Below are 24,291 nucleotides of genomic sequence, written 5' to 3'. Positions count from 1 at the left end.
TCACAGGCAACATGATGGCAATAAAATCATATCTTTCAATAATCACTCTCAACATGAACGGCCTAAATGCTCCCATGAAACGGCACAAATTAGGTTTGCAGATTGGATAAAAAGACAGGACCCATCCATATGCTGTCTACAAGAGACTCATTTTGAACCTAAATATACATCTAGACTGAAAGTGAGGGTATGGAGAACAATTTTTCACGCCAATAGACCTAAAAAGAAAGATGGGGTAGCAATTCTCATATTAGACAAATTAGATTTTAAGCTAAAGACTGTAGTAAGAGATACAGAAGGACACTGTATCATTCTTAAAGTGTCTATCCGACAAGAAGATCTAACGATTGTAAATATCTCTGCCCCCAACATGGGAGCCAACTACATAAGCCAACTGTTAACCAAAATAAGGAAACATATTGATAATAATACTTTAATAGTAGGAGACCTCAACACTCCACTCTCAGCAATAGACAAATCCACTAAGCAGAAGATCAACAAAGAAACAAGAGCTTTGAATGACACACTGGACCAGATGGACTTCATAGATATATACAGAACACTCCACCCTAAAACAACAGAATACTCATTCTTCTTGAACGCACGTGGAACTTTCTCCAGAATAGACCCCATACTGGGTCACAAATCAGGTCTCAACTGATACCAAAAGATTGAGATTATTCCCTGGATATTCTCAGACCACAATGCTTTGAAATTGGAACTCAATCACAAGAAAAAAATTGGAAGGAATTCAAACACTTGGAAGCTAAACACCATCCTGCTTAAGAATGTTTGGGTTGACCAAGAAGAACTTAAACAATTCATGGAAACCAATGAGAACGAAAACACATCGGTCCAAAACCTATGGGATACTGCAAAGGTGGTCCTAAGGAAGAAATACATAGCCGTCCAAGCCTCACTCAAAAAAATAGAAAAATCCCAAATACACACGCTAACTTTACACCTTAAAGAAATGGAGAAAGAACAACAAATAAAGCCTAAGCCAAGCAGGAGAAGAGAAATAATAAAGATTAGAGCAGAGATCAATGAATTAGAAACCAGAAATACAGTAGAGCAGATCAACGAAACTAGAAGCTGGTTCTTGGAAAGAATTAATAAAATCAATAAACCACTGGCCACTTACCCAAAAGAAAAGAGAAAGGACCCAAATTAACAAGCTCAGACTTCCCAGCCTCACCCTCCACCAAATCTTTGATTAAGAAAGCAATTCGAGAAAAATGTATTGAGTGCTTAGCATGCACCAGGTTCTGTGTTAGGAACTCTCATGTATTTATATGATTCTAACCTCAAAACAATTATCTTGGACATCATTCTCTAGATAAAGGATATTCAAGGTTAGAAAAGTTAAACAACATGTCCAACATAACCCCCTCATCCATTCCTGACTCTCAATGCCCTGGTCTTGGTACAATGCCCCTGCTGGTCCCAGTATCCTCGCCTCTAACCCCAGTCCGCCCAATCACTGTTTTCCAAACACACCCCCCTTCATTCCTCCACGCCTCTCCTTGGCCTGAAATGACCCATGCAGACTTCCTACCCATGCAAGTCCTACTCATTTCTTCATGTTTCTGCTCAATTTTCACCTCCAACCTAAAAGATCAAGACTCAAGCCCCAGTCAGGTTGAATCATTCTCTCCTTTATTCTCCTAAGGCCTTGTTTTGCACATGACTCACACAATGTATTGCATGTGACATGTATTATGCTTTTCCTTTTACTAGATTGGGGACCATGCTTTGCTCATCTATATGTTTCCTCAAAACACCTAATACAGTGCACTTAAGGCAAACTCAATAAATGTTGAATAGACCCAAATATTCTCATTGACTTTTGTTTTTTATCATTTAGGTGGGAAGACAGGAGAGTATCTGTAACCTTCAAATTGGCTGGAAATGTTGGGGAAAAGCATTTTTTCTCCTTAAAAATATGGAAACAGCTCTACAGCTCCAAGCACGTGGAAAGTCTCAAATCTGAGTGTCCCTACTCTATTATAGAATGTGGTGATGCTACTATACTCCATGAAAAGATTATTTTTAAATTTTGGTCTAATTGACAAACAGAACCAAATATTCGATAATAAAATAGCACACTGACACACCAGGACAGAGATAAAAATACTGAAGGAAAGAAAGATACTGGCAGAAAAGCATCTACCTGAGGTGGATTAAGATGAGGAGCCAGGGAGATGCTTCGGGCTTCAGAGCTTCTGGATGGGGGAACACTTGGTGCATCAGTGTTAATACGGGAAATGAGTATCAGTGGAGATTTATTCCCAGCTACTTTCAATTTTTCTTTCTGTTTCTTTCCTTCTGTGTCAACAACAAAAAAATTAATATTATTAGGAAACATGTTATCAAATATATATATATATATATATACATAAAATTCACTGTTCAAAGAGAATCTTTGTTTTTGAGTTATCATGAGTCTGCTATGGCCACTGAACCCTGCATAGAGCAGAGACCCCCACAGAGCCATTGGCTGATGTGATGCTTTCCACACACACATGCCTATTATTTCAGTGGTAGGTAGAGAACTAGGGATTATACGCTGGGGCAAGAAAAATTCTTGGTATTTTATAATAACCCAATTAACCCCTTTGGTTGGAAAAAGAATATATTTAAATTAACATGAGCAGTACCCTATTGTACAAACTGATTTCATAACATTAGCCATTAACATCTACCACGGACATATCTAGGATTTGTTTCTTCTCAATTTCAAGTAGTTAAGAGAACATTTGATAAGGTTAAATGAAGTGATTATTAAATTATCTATGTTTCTATTTTGCTTTACAAATAAAGTCATAAACAATTAAAAACCGATCTCCCATTATTAGAGAAGTTATCCTATTATTAGAGATTTTTAGAGTGACTAAGCTTCTTTCTTGTGCATTTCTATGTTATTGTTCCAAAGTGCATATACATTTTTTTTAAAGATTTTATGTATTTATTTGACAGAGAGAGACACAGCAGGGAGAGAGGGAACACCAGCAGGGGGAGTGGGAGAGGGAGAAGCAGGCTCCCCGCTGAGCAGGGAGCCCGATGTGGGGCTCGATCCCAGGACCCTGGGACCATGACCTGCACCGAAGGCACATGCTTAACGATTGAGCCACCCAGGCGCCCCATTTTTATAACTCAAAATAGTAATAATGTCCTTTTTGAAGGGATTCAAGATCATTTATGAATAAGCGGAGAAAACCTACTTCTCTTCTCACTCGATCATATCCTAGGTGTGGCCAAGCTGGGTGGAGACACAAAGCTGAGCAACAGAGGTCTTTTTTTTTCTTTCCATTAGGGCCAAATGCTACAAATAAGTACCTGTGAGTGTAACTTCCCAATTTTTTCTGATCAGCTCTTCCAATATCTCTATGACACTTGTCCAGACGTGATCAAACACTTCTGCAGCCACCGCATCTTTGATACAGTCATGAGGAGAAAGGGGAGGAAGTCCGTGTTTCCGCCACATCCTGTGGCGGTGAGCTGATTTTTGTTCAAGACATTCATCATCACTAAGAACAAAACCCATTGTAATTACTAAAAGTATCAATGGTTAAAGTTAAAATAGTACTATCCAACTACTTATCTCTCTCTCTAATATGTATGCATATGTACATTATACGTGTATAAACATAACATTCTTTTTTAGCAGCACATTGTTACCTTTTAATGTACCCATTTTCAATCACAGGCAACTTCTTATTATTCAATATTTGTAGCTTTTTTCAAAGAACCAATTTAAGTCTCTGTATTTAGTGCAGAGACTGGGCCTTCCCTTTGTCTTTCTAGAAGGGCAGCCTGGAGTCCTCAGGAAATGAAGGCCACTAGGAGCCTCGTCCACTTTCACCAGCATGCTGAACACAATTCTTGTTTTCTAGCTGTGCCATGTTGTCAAAAAAAGGAGGGGGGAGGGAAGCACTGATCTGGCATGGACATATCCTCCTAATGTAATGGGAGTACATTACTCTCAAAAGAATGGAAAATCTTTTGGACAAGTAAAAAGTACAACAGACACTAAATGAGCAAATAATCAAAATAAATGCCAAGTAAATTAATATTATTACACTAAGTCAGTGTTAAATAAATTCTACTTACTCTTCTTTTCTGTCAAAAGCAAAATATTCTTCAATCTTTCCATCCACGTCATAAACCTCTTCTTCCTGGGCTGAGCCTGCTGTTAGGCCAGCAACCCCTGGGCCCTCGGGGCCTGGCAAGGGAGGAACTGAGCACACCTCGGGGAGTATTTGAGAGCCAGAGACACATAATCTACAGGGAGAAGCAGATCCTCCATGAGAGTTTGTAGAACATTAAGACTATAATGCTTGCATGATTCTGGCGAGTCTTTAAATTATCCATAAAGTACAGAATCCCAAACAAAAAATCATTGCTTAATATATTTGATAAAATCATATCCTTAAAAGCAACATTTTAACACAGGCATCATTAAAATTTTTTTAAATATTTTATTTATTTTGAGAGAGAGAGAGAATGAGAGAGAGCACATGGGGGGGCTCAGAGGGAGAAGCAGACTCCCCGCCGAGCAGGGAGCCCGATGCGAGACTTGATCCAGGGACTCCAGGATCATGACCTGAGCCAAAGGCAGTCGCCTAACCAACTGAGCCCCCTAGGCGCCCTCATTAAAAATTTTTAAGGGCCTCTTAAAAGCTTAAATTACTTGATGAGTTTGCATCCCCTTTGCTGTAATAAAATGATGTCATGGCACAGTCCCAAATATGTGTGACTGGCATACAGGGATTTATCAAAAGAAAATGGGATAGAACTTTGGGATGCCTGGGTGGCTCAATTGGTTAAGCGTCTGCCTTCGGCTCAGGTCATGATCCCGGGGTCCTGGGATCGAGCCCCGCATCGGGCTCCCTGCTCAGCGGGGAGGCTGCTTCTCCCTCTCCCGCTCCCCCTGCTTGTGTTCCCTTTCTCGCTGTGTCTCTCTCTGACAAATAAATAAAATCTTAAAAAAAAAAAGAAAATGGGATAGAACTTTATGTCTTCTGCTATTGAGTTGGAGCTTAGGATGCATCAAAAGGGGTCAGTTTTTTTATTTTTCATCTAGCCCACATTTCAGAGTCTTTGAAACAACAGTTCAAAAGTTAACTTCCTTGTTATCTGTATTACAGTACACACTCATCATCATCATCATCATCATCAATCTAGAATCAGAAGCATCTTGGGAAAAAAAAATGCTCTGTACCTGCCATTCACTGAAATTTAAGCTTCCAAACCAGTGGAGCCAAGGCTCATGACTAAGATAGACACAAAAAGAGTATAACTAAAATGAAATTAATAATACTCTCAAAAGTTACTTATAGGAACCTACTCTCTGCTGTTGCGGTTGTGTCCACTGGCATCTAAGAAGGGTTTGTGGACTATAGTACTAGGCTCGCTGCCCTGGAAATGTTGGAACCCTTCATCAGTTGGCATGATGAGCTGTCTTCCTAATACTCTGCAAGGTAAAAAAAGAAAAAAAAAGGAACTTACTAATATTTTTGATTGGAAAAAGGAAAAATTCTTTGCAACGCTGAAAGTCAGATAACACAATATTTTGAAGGCACGTGTATGAAGTGATAAGGAATATACTGGTATGTGAGAAGCACAATGGTGTCAAAGAATAAGTGTAGGCTTTGAGGGAGCGGGACAGACTGTTCTCGCTACTGACGAAAAGATCTGAGGCAATGTTCTCAGGCTCTCGAAGCCACTGATTTCATCTGTTTCTTGTTTGTACGCGAGATACAACAATAGTTACCTGGAGGACTGGTAAATGGTTTAGAGATAATATGTATCAGATTCAGACAGCTAGCATACCGCTGGGCACACAGGAGCTCTCTATAAATGTTCACTAATATTTACATAATGAATAAAACTATACAAATATATATACCCAGCTTATATTCCTTGCAGTCTTTTCTTTTTTTAAACTTATTTTTTTAATTTTAGATTTTATTTATTTATTTGAGAGAGAGAGCAAGAGAGAGAGAAATAGAGCAAGCATGAGCAGGGGGTGCAGCAGAGGGAGAGGGAGAAGCAGACTCCCCGCCGAGCAGGGAGCCCGATGCGGGGCTCGATCCCAGGACCCCGGGTTCATGACCTGAGCCGAAGGCGGACACTTAACCGTTGAGCCACTGAGGAGCCCCTCCTTGCAGTCTTTTCTTTTTCCACCCTCCCCTCCTTCATTTTTATCTTAACTATAATAAGACAAGAGGGACAGGAGCGGATCTGAGCTCCTGGCTTTTCCGTAAGTGCCCCATGCCTAAAAAGTAAGCATCCGCAATTAATATTGGGTGGACCTATTATACGCGTCAAGACAGAGGGCTTATGGAGGACTGAATAGAAAGATTTAAAGACTACGTAGCCAAGATTTTTTTTAAGTTACCTAGTTGAGGTAACCAGAAAATCCATCTACATTTGTATGAGGGCTCTAATCTATTCTCCCAGATACAATATAGAGGAACTTCTGATAAGGGAGATGGATTTTTCTCCTAAGTGGGTTTGGCTGAATCACTGAAAGAAGAAAAGCTTTCCTTCAGACCCAATCTATATTTTCCATCTTTGAAATGAAAAAATAAGTGATTCTGGGGCTCCTGGATCAGTTAAAGGTCCAACTCTTGATTTCAGCTCAGGTCTTAGATCTCAAGGTCATGAGTTCAAGACCCTCATTGGGCTCCTCACTGGGCATGGAGTCTACTAAAAAAAGATAAATTAAAAAAAAACACTAAATAAATAATTACATACATACATACATAAAATCCCTGAGGGATTAAAAAAAAATAAGTGATCCTTCCTACATAAGGAATCTTGGTTAGTTAGGAAGATTCATCTATCCAATCATTCATCAAATAATTTCTCTGTTTCTCCCCCAACCCCAACCCTGAGTACTGTCCTCAGCTCTGAAGACGGTGAATGTGAAGGTAAAGGATCACTTCTACCACTCTTGCATTTGTTACGTATGTAATGCCCTTCTGAAAATGAGCTAGATTTGCTTCTCACAAGTTAAGATGCACTTGGGTATCTGGAATGTCCCAATATTCCTCAGACACCATTTCAAAAGCTGTGCTTTCTTACTAAAGACACATGTTCTGGATACATATTTTGACTGGGCAACTGCTTTCAGTCAAAATATACTAATTGTATTAAACAGGCCAGGAGTGGGCCGTTCCAGAATGTATTTCAGAGAGTTACTATGAACAACTTCCCTACCTCAGATGGAGGGATCTTCTTGCCCACTCACTGCATTCAGCCACTAGATTCTGAGTATGAGGGCTTACTTTCCCTTCAAATAACATTTCCTCCACCTCCCAGAATAACTGCTGGACTTTCTCTGCGTTCGCCTTGTCAAACTCCTAAAACAGAAATGCACATTTAGTTATAAGACTAAAAGTTGTAGAAAGACGGCCTTCATGATCATTAACACTTACAAATTTAAAGTGCCCTTTATATAGGAAGAAATATGACATGAAACAAGAATGTGGACTTTGCAGTCAGACATACCAGTGGCCCAATTTTTACTCTTCTGAGAAATTACATCCCACTGGGAGACTCAGCTTCTGTAACTGTTAAATAGAGATCATTTCTACCACATGCGTATGAGACTTATTTGAGATTTTACGGAGATATAAATATAGGTAAAGGTACACATATTGACAGACATTGATATACTCACATGTACGCATACCTATATATCTATATGTATATATAGATATATACATAGATGTACACAGACATAAGTCCCTCATATGGGTGAGCGTGACACACTTAAGCACAGCTGCAAAATACCAGCTAGTTTTTCCTCTGATGATATCACTGAAAAGGAAAATGACTTTTATACAAAGGGCCATTTACCTTCTTTTAATGAAGAGCCCTAGCTTTTAGGGGAGTGTGAACCTAAAATCTAATCCATGACTCAGAGCAATAAAGTGCACATTCGTTTTGATATACCTGATCCAAGATGGTCAAACCAGATTGATTTTCAAAGAATGATAGTCGATATTTTTTTTGTTTTGCATCTTCTCTTAAATTGATAATAAACCAGATTCCCAGACAGCAGGGGAACTGAATGATCTCTTTTAAAATGCAAATCAGGTAAAAACTAAGAATTTTTGCCTCCGGGGAGGCAGCCAGGTGGCCGAGGCGAGTAAAAGAGTTTACTTTCAATTTCCTCTCTTTTTGGCTTTTGTTGCTTTTTGCAAATATGACCTATCAAAAAAGTAAGTTTAAGTTTTTAAATGAAAAGCAATTGTAGGGCCTGAAGTCATTTCAGTTCTATAAATGAAAGTCACAAGACTCTCCACAGAATTACATAAAAATGTGTACTGAAAGAATCTCAGGTTTGGGACGGTATGAAGCGATGGTCCTCAACCTTCTTCCCACCTGCAGACTCTGGAGTGAGGGTGGGGACCGTTTATCACAGGTGAGCCAGGCCCGCCCTGTTGGAAAAGGCCTGAGTGGTTTGGAGCTGACTCCTTCTAGGGTCCCTCCCACTGCTGTGAGAAGCCCAGCTACTACACAAGCCCCCATCTGAGGAAGTGGACTCATGGGTGCCTTCCAAATGGCGAACTGCTTTCAAGACGGCAAAGGAAACCAGCACACACACCAAAAAAGAGTAGGAGTCAGAGCATCCATGGTAATGTAGGGGACTTTCTTGCACAGCCACGCGGGCTTCACAAAAGGCTGGGTCCCTGTTCTCAGGGGCACTTGAGGGAATAAAGAGACAGGAGCCTGCGGCTGGCAGAGTGCCCAACAAAAGCCTGAGCTGGAGACTCAGGTCCACACAGCTAAGAATCCCACTCCCACAGAGAACAAAAATAGGGTTCAAGTTAACAGCTTCTGCTAGGGTGAGAGGTGAAAGTAAAAGATCTGATTTAGAATATTGGGGGGAAATTCCCCTAATCACGGTGATTTTGTACAATTTTTACTTCTCCACGTTTTTTCTGGTATTTAAGTTGCTCATTGTCAAAGTCTGTCCTGAATTTCCAGTCTCGGATAGGACACAAGTGATCATATACAACATACGGAGGAGGAGGGGCTGGGAAGTGGGGAAAAAACCAAAAGTATCAACAGCTATGGCTCTGGGTTATGAGATTATGAGTGATTTTTATTTTTCCTTATCTTTTCTATATTTTTAAATTTTTCCAGGATGTGACATGTAAACACGCTCATAGGGATGTATGTGTATGTGTCCAGTAGGTAATGCTTTCAAAAGTGGTAAAAAGATGATTTAAAAGTAAGAAAACAATTCTTCATTATAAATGGTAATCATGGAATTATACAGAAGATGCTGAGACATACGTCATCTCTCCAAGAGTAAATGGAGCTCCTCTCAGTTGATAAGCCAGTGGTAGAACTCTGCGTCCCAGACCGAGACCAAGAGTTGTGGGTGCCTGCAGGCGTGGTGCTGCCACTGGATGTAAATGATGACCCGAGTTCACTGCAGAGACAAACGTAAGCCCATAAAGACCATTTCCTGGGAAGAGATTAAACTGGAAGTGGTTTTACTTCTTGGAGCCTATTTTAAAAACTGTTTTGTTTTTTTTTTTTAAGATTTTATTTATTTGACAGAGAGAGACAGCGAGAGCAGGAACACAAGCAGGGGGAGTGGGAGAGGGAGAAGCAGGCTTCCCGCAGAGCAGGGAGCCCGATGTGGGACTCGATCCCAGGACCCTAGGATCATGACCTGAGCTGAAGGCAGATGCTTAACGACTGAGCCACCCAGGCGGCCTTAAAACTGATTTTAAAACATTTATGCAGTGTAACATTTCATTACACTAAAAATGAAACTGCTTTTTTTTTTTTTTTTACTCTTAGAAATGCAATCACTGATTTTGCTTCCTATATTCATTATGGGCATGTTTTGATTTTGCAATCAGAAGCATTGCAGTGCGTTCATTCTTACCAGGTATATTTATCAATGGCTTTCTGCACATTGCTTGTAAAATGTGTAGGTAAAGGATCTTTGCTTTTCACAGCCAAACTTTGCTTCCCAGATCCTTCTGACAGTCCTCTTCTGAAAAATAAAGTAAAATATGAAAAGTATCTCTAATGTAATAATTTTATTCGTGAAAACTTTTAAAATGTCCTCCGCATAAAGTTGCTCCTCTCCTCTCGCCATGCCCCCCGAAACACACATGTGCGCATGCACACATGCACACACACACACACACACCCCACATATCCTCAAGAAACTGAGGCATGGGACCTTACCATTCTTATTTTTCTTAGAACAAGTTTGCCATGAACCTACATGCCTCTTTATGTAAAACAGAAAAAAAACAACAGCAACTTTTCTGTGACTTGGCCAGACTCATAAAAGTTGCCCCAAACTCTGGGCAGACACAGCCTCACTCTGAGGCAAATGCAACATAAGCTGGATTTCAGGTCCCACTTGTCCTTTGACCAGTGTCCAGTGCCCTTGTGATTAATTCTGAAATATATTAAATTCTCTTTAATCACTAAACACATGAATGAATCAAAAAAAATGACTGAAACACACAAACAATAACTCATTTTAATTTGGCACCGTTGTTTGGTTTGTAGCCTGATGTGTAGAGTTTTAAAATATTAAAATTAATGGAAAACTAACACAGAAGAAACCTCTAAACTTTAAATAAGGTACTAAGCCTGATTGGTGTATGAAAGTTAGTGTTAATCATTAAAATGCCCTTTCAATGAACCTCTTAAAACATTTACTTCCGTCTTAGTCAAAGTAGCTTCCTAACGTTTAATAGTAAACACCTTGTATTCTTTTACAGAAATAATATTTTCCCATACAAATTACTCATATTTTATATTAACTGAAGATGTGACAGTGATTTGGAAAAAGAAGTCAACTTTCAATATTTCTAACAAGGATACCACAGTAACATTCATTAAAAAAAGTTTGCTGTCATCAATTAAAATGGTGCCTAATTTACAACATTTGTATTTCTGACTGTAAACGGAGTTTTTTAAAAAGATTTTATGTATTTATTTGAGAGAGAGAATGAGAAAGCATGAGAGGGGAGAGGGTCAGAGGGAGAAGCAGACTCCCCGCCGAGCAGGGAGCCCGATGCGGGACTCGATCCCGGGACTCCAGGATCATGACCTGAGCCGAAGGCAGTTGCTTAAGCAACTGAGCCACCCAGGCGCCCTGAATGTAAATGGAGTTTTAAAAAATATTAATACAGGGAATAAATTCTGCCCTTAGTTATGTACCTATAGTACTCTACAACAAATGGAATTTGAAAAACAAGTTCATTACTACAGAGGTTAGCAAGAGCCTCTGCCTTCCATACGTATGTCTTGTATGAGAGAAGAACAGAATTGTAAAAATTTTTTCCCTCCTTATTGCTCGTATGTCTAAAGTACAATCAAGCAGTTCTGAGAATAAACGTGCTAAGAGAAAAGAATACAGGACAAGCTTTTATGCTAATAAACTGCTTTACCTTTTGCCTTGTTCAGTTGCTTCAAAACCATCAATTATTTATCATTTCCATGTGACTCAATAACTCTTTAAATAAACATAAAAATACTTATGATGAAAAAAGAGACATTCAACTAAAAATTACATCAAAAAGAGCTGCTTTGAGCTTTAAGAAATAAATGCTAGCGTGTGAGTTAATCTGCTTCTTGCTGAGAGATAATTTTAAACCTCAGGGTGGTGAATTAAAATAAAATATGTTCCTTCATAATAATCTGCATAAGAGGGGCACCTGGGTGGCTCAGTCGGTTAAACCTTTGGCTCAGGTCATGATCCCGGGGTCCTGGGATCGAATTCAGCATCGAGCTCTCTGCTCAGAGGGGAGCCCTCTTCTCCCTCTCCCTCTGCCTACTCCTCTGCCTACTTGTGTGCGCGCGCACTCTCTCTCTCTGTCAAATAAATAAACAAAATCTTTAAAAAAATAATCTGTATAAGAATAACAAAGGTAGATTAGAATCCTGCTCTGCCCCTGATAGGCTGTGCACTCTAAGCAAGTTGCTTCTCCTCTCCTGGAACCAATACACACATCTATAAAACAGTGACAATACCGTAAACATTTTCCTACAGTTGTTGTGAGACCTAACTTAAAGTATGTAAAGTGTTTTCATAATCAGTGCTGGGTCAATCAGGCTGCTCTTGTTGACTGCTATCATCATTATCACGAGCCACTCAATAAAAACACTGAGCTGTTTCTTTGTACCTCCTGCAGCATTTCGTACTATATAGATCTCTTTCCGGCCCTCAGCTTTTTATTGGGATGATTTTGACACTTTATTTATTTTTTTTATCAGCAGCACCTAAAAGAATGCCTGTCACATAGAGATGCTCCACGTTCACTGAAAGAATTAATAGGTAAAGATTAAATTAGTGAGCCAAACAAAGAACATGTTTTTACTCTGTAAATTCATGCTTACTACAAAAGATTACATTGTGACCAGACACAAACATACTCTTCTAGTTCAAGACATGTCTGGAGATTTGTTTATCCTTTATAAAGACAGAAAACTCACAGCTCTTGGAATAACTCACATCTATCTCCAAAAGTGACTTTTACAACTGAATGGTTGGATGAAATCGGTTCTTGCTTTCGGCTCCTCCTCTGCCTTTTGTGAGACTGGAAAACAAAATTCACTAAGCAGACACATGCCTGTTTGTTTTGTTTCCAATGAACAATCATCTCTTTCTCCAGAAAATTCATCTTTTTTGGGGGGTGGGTAGGAGAGGAGGGAGTCTTTCCAACCTAAGAAAATGATTTACAGAATGAAAGAACTACTTCCTCTCTTCATACAACACCATAGCCTTTCCCAGATGGCATTACTACTCACTTCAAAGTGGAGCTGATGACAGATCTTCAAGATGCAGGGGTGGGAGGGGGGGTCCAGGGGGAGGAATTACTGTAAAATGGATGCCCTCAACCACCATCTACTTCCATACTATTTCTCTAACTTTTTTCTCCCCTGCTCTTCCTGTCTCATCTACTTCAAAAGTCTATTTCTGTGGAACTTCTTGAACTTGAGAGTTCATTTGACCACAGAGTTCAGAGGAATTCTGAAGAGGAACTTGAGCCTATTAATGCAATGACTACCCAAGGTCACCAAGAAGATAGGGATGGAGCTGCTCTCTGGACCCAGGCCACCTGCATGTCTCTCCAGGGACCCCAAATTACTGACATTGTTAACCAAAAACAGAAGCTATACAATTTGCCTTTTGTTTTTTCTTTTTATGTTTTGCTTTGAATCTTTGATTTCTCTCCCCTAACCATTGTACTGTGACTTCATGCATAACACTGAACATTTTTAATTCCCTGTGAACTATCAATTCCTACATAAATGATGCAGTCTAAAAAAGTGTACAGGGTTTACAGGATGTGTCCTAGAAATATCTTAAAACTTGAAAGTGGTGGAATGTCTATTAAGCTTTTTTTACATTATACATAGACATTTAAGTTTTACACTAGTTCTTGTCTATACTGCTTAAATTTTAGAGATGTTAAAAAACTGCTAATGGGTACATTTAAGGCTGTTCATTTGGAAACAGGACCTGGGTTTTAGGGCAGACTGAAGTGCACCCACTGAACTATATGGCCCTAATTTGTCAGTGCGTCAAAGTGAAGGCTGAGTCCCAATCTCTAGGAGTCACTCATTTCCAGTGTCAAGGTAATGACTCTAGGATCTATTTTTACTTTTTAAAACTTGCCTCTTGATAGCCCACAAACCTCTGCTACTTTGCCTTGTAGACAGTATTAAACAGTGATCGAAGCTTCCAAAATTTTTTATTTCTGCTTAAAAGGATTGCCTGAAATGAAGACTTGTATGCTGCATGGGCTGAAATGCAGAATGGTTTTCTGGGTGGACTGGCTCTCACGAAGCCCCTCCTCCCATAAAAAACACTCAGCGCCGCCCTGACTTAATACAAGCACATCCTAGAAGCAACTGCTGCTCTCGGCACTGATGGAGAATCTGTCATCTCAGACGCGACGGATGCTTCTCAGTGCAAGTGAGCAACTTCGCTTGGGGAAGCGGGATGATGTCAGCACGAGAGATTTCATGAATGGATGCGGGGAAACAGACCAGATGAATTCCAGCTTTTCAGCCAGGGGGGGAAAAAATCACACACATGGCACAAAAATATGACACGACAGAAAGTTCATCCTACCTCCCTTGCCAGATCAAGACTTACCCAATCACAATCAGCCCCAGGCCTGGGCTCGCGTCCCCGGGTCTGGGCCCCGCGCCCCGAGGCCTAGGCGCCTCCGGGCGCTGACACCCCGCGCGGGCCCCCTGCAGGCGGCGGGCGGCCGTGCGCCCCCGCGCCCCCGGGGCCTCGGCTCCCCGCCCGCCCAGCCCTGCGCCCCCAGCCCGCTAGCCCTGCACCGGCAGCCGAGTCGCGCCCGGGAAGCTCGAGCCTTGAGCGGCGCGGCCAGGGACGCTCCGGGCCGGGTCTGCGCGGCCCATAGGCGCGGCTGCTCGCGGGTCGCCCCTACTGCCTTCCCCTACAGGTCCCACGGCCCCGCACCGGCCAGATTCCGGCGCGGCGGGGCGACGCCTCCCGTTCCCTCCGCGCACGCCCTTCCCTCCTCCTCCCCGGCCGCAGCGCCCTTCGCGGAGGTCGGCCTGGGCCAGGCGGCGGGTCTCCAACGCTCCCCGCCCCACCCGCCGCCTCCCTGCCCCGCGTCCGCCTCCCGCGTTCCCAGGAACCTAACCTTGAAAAAGTCCTGCTGCCAGAGGCCGGATTTCATAATCCAGTGACCTGAGCTTTGGCCGCCAGCCACTCGGCCTGGTGGCACCCACCCTGCCGCCCTCCCTGCGCCGCCAGTGCGCACCTTCTGGCCTCTCGCTCCTCCCGAGGGCCTGCCTGGGCGGGAGGGTCTGTCCGACAGGTGTCTGCTATCCGTAATTCTTTTTTTTTTAAAGATTTTATTTATTTATTTGACAGAGAGATAGAGAACACAAGTAGGCAGAGTGGCAGGCAGAGGGAGAGGGAGAAGCAGGCTCGCCGCTGAGCAGGGAGCCAGACGTGGGGCTCGATCCCAAAACCCCAGGATCGTGACCTGAGCCCAAGGCCGCCGCTTAACCGACGGAGCCACCCAGGCGCCTCTATCCTTAATTCTTTTAAGTAAACCTTTAACTAACAGGAGAAAAACCGAGAACTACATAAAGATTTCACCCGTCCACCTCCTCCCATCAAAGGATTCCTAGTTGGGCAGGGGTGCGGTGGGGAGAGTAGGCGGAAGGGAAGTTAAAAAAAATTGAAGTCTCAGACCTAGTAAATCCAAGATGCTAATCTGATTAACAGATTCTCTAGGTATAATTATGCGCCAAAGATTTGTCTCTCTCCATCTTCAAATAGATGCTTTATCTCATCCAAGCCAGTAACTTTTCTACAAAGCAGCGAGCGTACCTGTGTCTACGTTTATTAATATGTGCTTGTCTCAATCTTGGAGTCATACAATTCATTATGCCAGGACCAGTCACTGGACCCTATGTTGTGAGACAGCAAAATGACCAAGCCACCATATTCATAAACTGAAAGAAATAGGAATGATTTAGCTTAAGATACATAAGCAAGGTGTCAAAGTGTGGGCACTACATATGGCATGCCTCTCCCCACCAACAGATTTTTCATAATTACAATTAATGAAATGGATGCTGGTACTTTGCAGCCTGGGCTGTGTATCCATTCTCCTTTGACCTGAGGCCTTCTGAGTCTGAACAGGTACAAAGAAGCTCACCGATTCCTCCTGCTCAGTTTCCTGAATTTACAGAGGTACAGCATGCCTCTTCCATTTATTAGTGAAAAATCTGATTTATTTTTAATCTGACTTTTAAGGAACAACCCTAAGAGGACAATAAGAAACCACTACCAACAACGAAACAATCCATTTCTGGAAATACTGGAATCCTCACCACATTTACCACCACAAATAATCAGTTTTGAAGTGGTAGATGGTTATAAATCCTAAAATTAATAAGATTTTAAATCGTGATCCACTGCATCAAAAACTAATGATGTAATGTACGGTGGTTAACATAACATAATAAAAAAAATCGTGATCCATACATATGTGAATATATGTGGGGAGCGAGTGTGCATGTGTGTGTCTGTCAGGAAAACTGATGGTGTCTGAAGTAAACACATACCCACTAATACTATTGATATGTTAAGGGAGACTTGACAGAGAAACAAAGGAAAGAAGAATATTATGATCCAAATACATGCCGGCTGCTTTATATATATGTTGTTTTGTTTAATTTTTTTTAACACCCATGCTAGATAGATACTATCATCCAATTTTACTGATGAAAATACTGAAGGCAGAGACCTTAAGTAAAAATCTTCCAGGTCACTCAACTAGGATGTGACGTGTGTGTGTGTGTGTGTGTGTGTGTGTGTGTTGTGTGTGTGTGTGTGTGTCCCAGGTATCTACTATTGCACAATAAACTACCCCAAATTTAGTAGATTAAAACAAGTCATTTTGTTATGCTCACAAGCCACAGCAGTCAGGAATTCTGGCAAGCCTTAGCTGGGTGATTTGTCTGTTCCACGTGGCATGTGGCTCCGTGGCATTGCTCAACTGGCCTCTGGGCTGGGCTGGAGATTTCAAGAAGGCTTCACCCACATCGTTTCTAGCACTTTGGGGTGGAGGCATGGCTGGAAGGCTGGGCACAGCTGGGCCCTTCTCTCAGGTAGTCTCGGGACCCCCGTGGGTAATCTCTCCAGCAGGGCAGTCAGAGTTCCCACATGGCAACTCAGGGCTCTAAGAAACCAAGGGAGGTGCTGTTCACTCTATTAAAGGCGGGCTCCGAACGGGCGTAGCGTCACTTACATTGTACTCCATTATCAAAGCACTCACAGGTTCAAAGTGTTGGAAAATAGAACCCATCTCTCAGTGGGAAGCGTGTCAAAGCACATTTTTACTCTACCATACCTACTTTCTCTCCAGACATTATTTACACTCCCTCCCCCACAGGCACAATACACTCAAGCCACTCAAAATTCCCTAAAATTTGATCATTTCAATCATGTCCAAGCGAGGATAAGGAGGCTCCTCCTTGGGGGCGTTTCCTCTGGATCTGAAGACCTGTGCACTAAAGAGACAAGCCAGAGGCCTCCCGCATGCACACAGACAATGGAGAGACAGAGACTGAGGAACCAGAGCCAGCACTGGTGTCCCAAAGGAAGGGCAGTGGGAGACACAGCGGTCACTGGTCCACGGCTGTTGGAATCCAAGCAGGCTCCTGTTTCCAGTTTCTTCCTTAGGACCCACTTCTGCTCCCTGGCTTCCTCCGAGCTCTTCGCTATCCTCATGAGGAAGAAATGGCCCAGGTTTGCAACCAAGTAGGCCCTCAGCCTGCTTCCTCACAGAGTCGCTTCTAGTCCAAGCTGGTCACCCCTCCTCTAATACAATTCCCTCACATAACTTGTGTGCTTTCCTTTGAATTTCTTCAGAGCTCACTCCATTAGCCGTAAGCCACTCTGACTTTTCTTTCGGGGACAGGTCATTGGGGCACCTTGGAGGCTGCCATGGGACAAGGCTCTTAAACCCCTAAATCTCCCTGAGGTTTTTAGTTGACCAAACCTTTGGTTTCACCTTTACCGCTGCCCCAGATCTCATCTGGGAGGTCATTTCTTAATTGTGCTCAGAGAGCCTGTGAGGTTGAAACAGCTTACTTTCTAAACCCAACATGTGCTGGCGCTTATATTTCCTATGAAATCTGCTCAAAAATTGGACAGCTCCTTATTTAGTGCCTATCTCTCCTCTCTCAAATTTCAAAACCCAAAGCAACATTGATTTAGAGACAAAAGGCATAGGATCTTCCCACTGGATTGGTCTAGAGCACTATGTGTGTCCCAGTAGAAATACAATGTGAGCCACACACATATTTTTAAATTTTCTTGTATCCACATTCATCAACTTAAAATAAACAGCTGAAATTAGTTTTAATAATATTTTTATTTAGTCCAATAGATCTAAAATATTATCATTTCAACATGTAATCAATATAAAATTATTGGGATATTTTAAATACTTTTGGGGGGGGATACTGTCTTTGAAATCCAATGTGTATTTTATACTTACAGCAACACCTCAATTAGGACTAGCCACATTTCAAGTGCTCATTCACTACATGTGGCGAGTGGCTTCTCTACTGGACAGTAGCCCAAGAGAATAAAATCCCTTGACTTTTATTTTTAATTTGGCTTAAACATTTTAAGACTCCATCATTCTTAGCCAAGCCTGAAATTGTGAAATATTTATATAGCCAAGATATATATACACATATGTATATGTGTATATATACATACACATACATATATATGAGAATACATATGTCTTCTCTTCTAAATACACACATATTCTATGTAGTTGTCATAAACATCATCAATACACAGTTAGAGGCTTAACTGCATTATCAGAACTGAAAGCTACTGATCCTGTCAGTTTATCCTTAAAGACACATTGAAATTTGTATAGGCAGAAAAAAATTCATTTAAAAAAAAGAATTAAAAATATTCTACATTTGAATATGGTTTATAAAAGAAAAACATTTTTCTCAATGTTATTTGTACTTAGTGCATACAATTTTCATCCTTTATCGATTACTTAAACCATAGTTGAGAACTGAAAGTAAATAGCTATTGCCACATTCTTGTTTGAGTGTTTTACATTCTAATGGGGGCTGGGGGCTTGGGATCAATAATCACAGTAATTAAATAGGAGGCCTCAATCCCTAAAATAAGGATACCAGAATCTGCCTCAGCCTATTTTGGAGAATTCATTAGGATGAAATGAAATTGTACATGTGATCACCCTCTGAAAATCTATTAGTAATTTAAAGATATATCAATAGTTACAAGTAACATTTAAATTGTCTAAAAATTGACCTGATTTGAGGGAGTCCTGAGCTGGTAATAATTCTCTAAGCATAAGTTGTCAAAAACAAGTCTAATATTATCCTCTTTCTTGTAGAGTTGTATGAATTAGGATGATTTTTGGAAAGTGCATGTAGATGCATAAAACATTGAGACTTAAATTATTCCCCCTTTTAGCTCTCCAGACATTGAGTTACTTCCAGTGAGAGTTTAAAAAGAAAACTGAATGGAGAGTTCACTTGTGTTCATTTTATTCTTATGCAGTTGCAATATACAAATGTTGCATATAGACTTTTATATTTATCCAGTACAGGCAGCCCTGCCTTTGCACAGGTATCATGTAAATGGAAACTGTGCATATCAAAACGGTGTCCTTGCTTTGCAAATATACACATATAGACACACATGTTATTTTCTTTCTCCACCACAGAGCTGTCCCCAGTATCAATGAGCACACCCAGCACCTAGATCTTGGTTTCTAGTACCATTCTCCAATAGGAGGAACTAGGGTTCCTTGGAGAAAGATGATTCCAGGGCTGGGGCAGGGAAAATATAAAAACGTACCTGGAGCATTCATAGTGCCAGAAAATAAGGAAGTACTCAAAACCCTACAAAACAGTGGGGGCACGTCAGAGGGACTCGGGAACCAACCCGAAAGAGCTCTGAACGGCTAAAGCTAAAACAATTTGAGTAACAAAATATATAATGTGGTATTGAATTACAGTCCAAAGAGCAAAATAAATATCTATGAGCGCATACTGATATAAATGAATGAATGAACCAAATAAATAAGTGGAGGGAAAGAAGTGAATCTCCTACAGAAGAATTATAAATGAATCATGTAATTGCTCCTTCTTTCAGGAGATGGAGCTTAACACCTCCTACCCTCAACCTTGACTATGGGCTTGATTCCAAAGAGTAGAGTACAAAAAGGGGGCAAGAGAGCTTTACAGCAGAAACACCTGACAAGCACTCCCTCAGCCAGGGGATCAAGCTCAGCATCATTAGTGATGAGTTATGATGATAGCATGTCCTTGAGAAGGTAGTAAGATAATGTTGCTTCATCTCTGTGGTCTTCCTCCCAGAAACCCATAATCGCAGCCTAATCATGATAAAAATGTAAGACAAATTCTAATTGAGAAACATTCTACAAAATGCTCTTCAAATTCTCAAGGTCATCAAAACAAGGAAAGTCTGAGAAACTGTCTCAAACCAGAGGATACTAAGGAGACAGATGATTAAATGTAATATGGTATCCTGGATAGGATCTTGGAACAGAAGAAGGACATTGGGGAAAAACTGGTTGTAATGGCTATCTTTAAACCAGTGGACTTTGAAAGCAGATTATGCTCCATAATGTGGGTGGGCCTCGTCTAATCAGTTGAAGCCCTTTCTTAAGCAAGAAGGAATTCTGCAAACAGACTGCCTTTGGACTCAAACTGTAATTCTTCCCTGGGTCTCCAACCTGCCAACCTATCCTGCAGATTTTAGACTTAGTAAGCCTCCACCATCATGTGAGCCAATTCCTTAAAATAAATCTCTCTCTCTCAAAATACATCTTTTTATGTAAATCTATAAATATAGATGCAGGCGTAGACATAAAGATGCATCCTATTCTGTTTCTCTGGAGAATCTTAGCTAAATACACTGGTGAAATTGGAATGAAATATGAATTTTAGTTAATAATAATACATCAATGTTGGTTCATTATTTGTAATAAATGTACCATTATAGTGTAAGATATTGATAACAGGGAGCAACTTTTCTGTACATTTAAAACTGTTCTGAAATAAAGTCTAGTTTAAAAATGTTTGTGGTAAACTCTTCTACACATTAAATATATTTTACAAGTTAGTAACTACTTTCCAACAAGACCAGTAAAACAATATTATGTTTTATTATTTTAATGTGAAGAGTATAATAATCTTATAATGTGTTAGGTAAACTGTGAAGTCCATAGCTTATAGAAAATTATAGAAAAATGTAGAATTTATAAATATATATATATTTTTTTTTTTTGAGAGAGAGAAAGAGAGAGTGGAGGGTGGGGAAGGGCAGAGGAAGAGGGAGAGAGAGAATCTTAGGCAGGCTCCATGCTGGGCAATGTGGAGCTCATTCTCACAACCCTGAGATCATGACCTGAGCTGAAATCAAGAGTTGGACACTTAACAAACTGAGCCACCCAGGCACCCCTAGAATATATATATTATTTCACATAAAAATGAAATAAATTTACCTAGGTAGTAAAACTCATAAGGACATTATTTTTAAAGAATTATAATAAACTATAATAAGTATTATCTGATATTAAGTAACAGCAGAAATTTGCTTTATATAAATTTTTTTCTAAGAACAGCCTATATAAAGCAAAATATAACTACATTATTTGACTCCTTTGGGATTGAAATGTTTGCATGCAGTCCTACCAGAGCGCCACTAGATGTAAATCTTTCCCATCTGTTAACACTGAAGAACATGCCCAGGTGGATTTTAATACCATGTATGTCTTTTTGCAAGATTTAGGATTTAGTGAATTTTCTTTCCAGTGCAGATATGGAATCCTGTTTGCATTAAAAATCACTATTGCAGTGAACAATATATAGTATGCACAGCTGACAGAAAGTATCAAGATACTAACATTGTCCGTGGATGGAGTGCTAACACTTTGGTACACAAATAGGCTCCGGGACCTACATACCTTACTTCTAAACCTAACAACACCCTGGTGGGTGGTTACTTTTAGGTACAGAAAAGAAAACTGAGGGTGAGCAATGTTAGTAAATTATCGAGGACAAACAGTTTTATCCAGATCTGTCTAGTCTGAGTTCAAAAGTTTGCCATTTCTAAGATTCATCTCTGATCTAATTTGCAGATTTCTGCTGAAGCTCCTTCTCTCATAAAGATGGCCTATGGACATCTCTTATGGATATACCAAATATGTTCTATAATAATATTCGATAACCTTTTTTTTTAGATTTTATTTATTTATTTGACAGAAAGAGACACAGCGAGAGAGGGAACACAAGCAGGGGGAGTGGGAGAGGGAGAAGCAGGCTTCCCACGGAGCAGGGAGCCTGATGCGGGGCTCGATCCCAGGACCCTGGGATCATGACCTGAGCCGAAGGTAGACGCTTATCCGCTGAGCCACCCAGGCGCCCCTCGATAACATTTCTTGAAGACTAACCACATCTTCATCCCTGCTTTAAAGCACTTGTTACAGGTGTTACAAGTTAGTGCATTTAAGTTTCACAATTAATTCTTTGAAGAGGAAATACCTTTGTACCATTCTGCAGACTGGTAAACTGAAGCACAAAGAAGTCAATGACATGACAAAGCCAACATTCTAACTTAAGTTATTGAAGATAAAGCTTATTCAACGCCATACTTCAGTCTTTTATGCATGGCATACACTTCACAAGCCCTCTACAAAAGATCTGGAGAAGCTCAAGCACACTATAGTTAATAAAGTACATAGAAAAGTTTTTAAATTTAGAGGAATGTTGTATCTGAAAAGAGTAATAGAGGGAAAAATTATTAGACTTTTAATATGAAGACTATAAAAAGCTTAGAAAGTCCTAAGTAATCTATGAGGTTAACAGGTTATATATAATTATAGAAAGATAGAGAATTTGTATTTTATTCAAAACAAAGCACCTAAATTGGTTATTTAGAAGTCCAATAATTTCTAAATTAGTGCTGCAATCCATTAAGGACAATAATTTTTAGGTAAGATCATATGAAATTGCCAATAGTGTACTGTTTGAACCAAAAAACCAGAAATTTATGTATCAAAATAATACGCTGGATAAATGGATTAAATAACATCCTGTAATCAGTATTTTTTCTTACTTTTAAGCATTAACTTTACCATACTATTATAGTAGAAAGTGATAGAGGAAACAATCTGAAAAATTTTTTATAAATATTTTTATAAAGAATTCATCAGATTTTAAGTGAAAAAAACTACCTACATATATTCTATGAAGAGTTTAATTTCCCCCACTGCAGCATCAATATAGTCAAATTTTTCAAAAAAGTGTGTTTTAATGTTTAATTTCACTCATCCTTTTTTTTTTAAAGATTTTATTTATTTATTTGAGAAAGAGAGAGTGAGAGAGAGCATGAGAGGGGGGAGGGTCAGAGGGAGAAGCAGACTCCCTGCTGAGCAGGGACCCCCCCCCGAAGTGGGACTCGATCCCGGGGCTCCAGGATCATGACCTGAGCCAAAGGCAGTCGCTTAACCAACTGAACCACCCAGGCACCCCAATTTCACTCATTCTTTTAATTAGTAGAGCAGAAAATGAAGACTTGGTAATAATTGCTAGATCACTATTAAAAGTTTCAGTTCCATTTGATGTCATTAAAATATCAAAATACAGTTGATCCTTATTATTCATGGATTTCGTATGTATAAATTCACCTATTTGCTAAAATTTATTTGTAATTCCAAAATTAATATTCAGAGTGCTTTCATGCTATTCACAGACATGCGTAGAGCAACGAAAAACCTGAGTTGCCTGAATTGCATGTTCTCAGCTGAGGTGGAACGGGACAGCACTTTACCTTCTTATTTTTGCTCTGATACTATCAAGTATTATTTCTGTAGTCTGTTTAATGCCATGTTTGGGTTTGGGGATTTTTTTTGCATTTTTGTATTTTTAGTTTGTGATTTTGCTGTCAACATTTGTGGGATACTGCAAAAACAGTGTTTAAAAGGAAATATAGCATTGAATGCATATATTAGAAAAGAAGACTTAAAATCAATCTTCTAAGTTCCCACCATAGGAAACTAGAAAAGGAAAAGCAAATGGAATCCAAAGTAAGCAGAAGAAAAGAGATAACAAGAATTAGAGCAGAAATAAAAAACTGAAAACAGGAAATTTAATGGAGAAAAATCAATGAAATCAAAAGATGGTTCTTTGAATAGCTTAATAAAAATCAATAAGCCTTTAGCCAGAAAAAAAGAGAGAAAGAGAGAGACAGAGAGAGGACACAAATTACTCAAATCACAAATGAAGGAGGGAATATCACTACAAAAACCATGGACATTAAAAGTTTAATAAAGGAATACTCTGAACAACTCAGTGCTCACAAATTCAATAACCAAGATGGAACAGACCAATTCCTTAAAAGACACAATCTGCCAAAACTCATACAAAAACAAATGGACAATCTGAATAGGCCACTTAAATCTATTAAAGAAATTAAATCAGTATTTAAAAACTTTCCAAAGCAGAAAGCACCAGGCCCAAGTAGGTTCACTGGTGAATTCTACCAAACATTGAAGGAAGAAATTTACCAATTCTCTAAATCTCTTTCAGAGGATAAAAGCAGAGGAAATACTTCCTAACTCATTCTATGTGGACAGCATCACAATAATATCAAAACCAGACAGACATTACAAGAAAACTACAGATCAATATCTCCCATGAAGA

General features: G+C 40.0%; 1 protein-coding gene across 3 annotated transcripts in view; it reads right to left on the bottom strand.

Annotated features, from left to right (window-relative positions):
- Window positions 1–24,291, bottom strand: part of FAM149A (family with sequence similarity 149 member A) — a 62,842-nt gene that overhangs the window by 20,359 nt on the left and 18,192 nt on the right. For 2 of the 3 annotated variants that reach the window (XM_025886140.2, XM_025886139.2), the window contains exons 2-8: window positions 9,920–10,030; window positions 9,316–9,454; window positions 7,228–7,370; window positions 5,351–5,476; window positions 4,114–4,284; window positions 3,340–3,530; window positions 2,174–2,328 (exon numbers count right to left, since the gene is read on the bottom strand). In XM_025886140.2, the coding sequence (XP_025741925.2) occupies window positions 2,174–2,328; window positions 3,340–3,530; window positions 4,114–4,284; window positions 5,351–5,476; window positions 7,228–7,370; window positions 9,316–9,454; window positions 9,920–10,030 (1,036 nt within the window). Of the gene's footprint in view, window positions 1–2,173; window positions 2,329–3,339; window positions 3,531–4,113; window positions 4,285–5,350; window positions 5,477–7,227; window positions 7,371–9,315; window positions 9,455–9,919; window positions 10,031–14,161; window positions 14,343–24,291 lie in introns of those variants that run through there. The other variant, XM_025886142.2, reaches the window with a different exon arrangement.

This window comes from Callorhinus ursinus, unplaced genomic scaffold, assembly GCF_003265705.2.
Source record: "Callorhinus ursinus isolate GAN/ISIS: 27379988/994484 unplaced genomic scaffold, GSC_fseal_2.0 scaffold17, whole genome shotgun sequence".
NCBI classification, from domain to species: Eukaryota; Metazoa; Chordata; class Mammalia; order Carnivora; family Otariidae; genus Callorhinus; species Callorhinus ursinus.
Note: the sequence above shows the minus strand (reverse complement) of the source record. Positions and strands in the feature narration are given on the sequence as shown.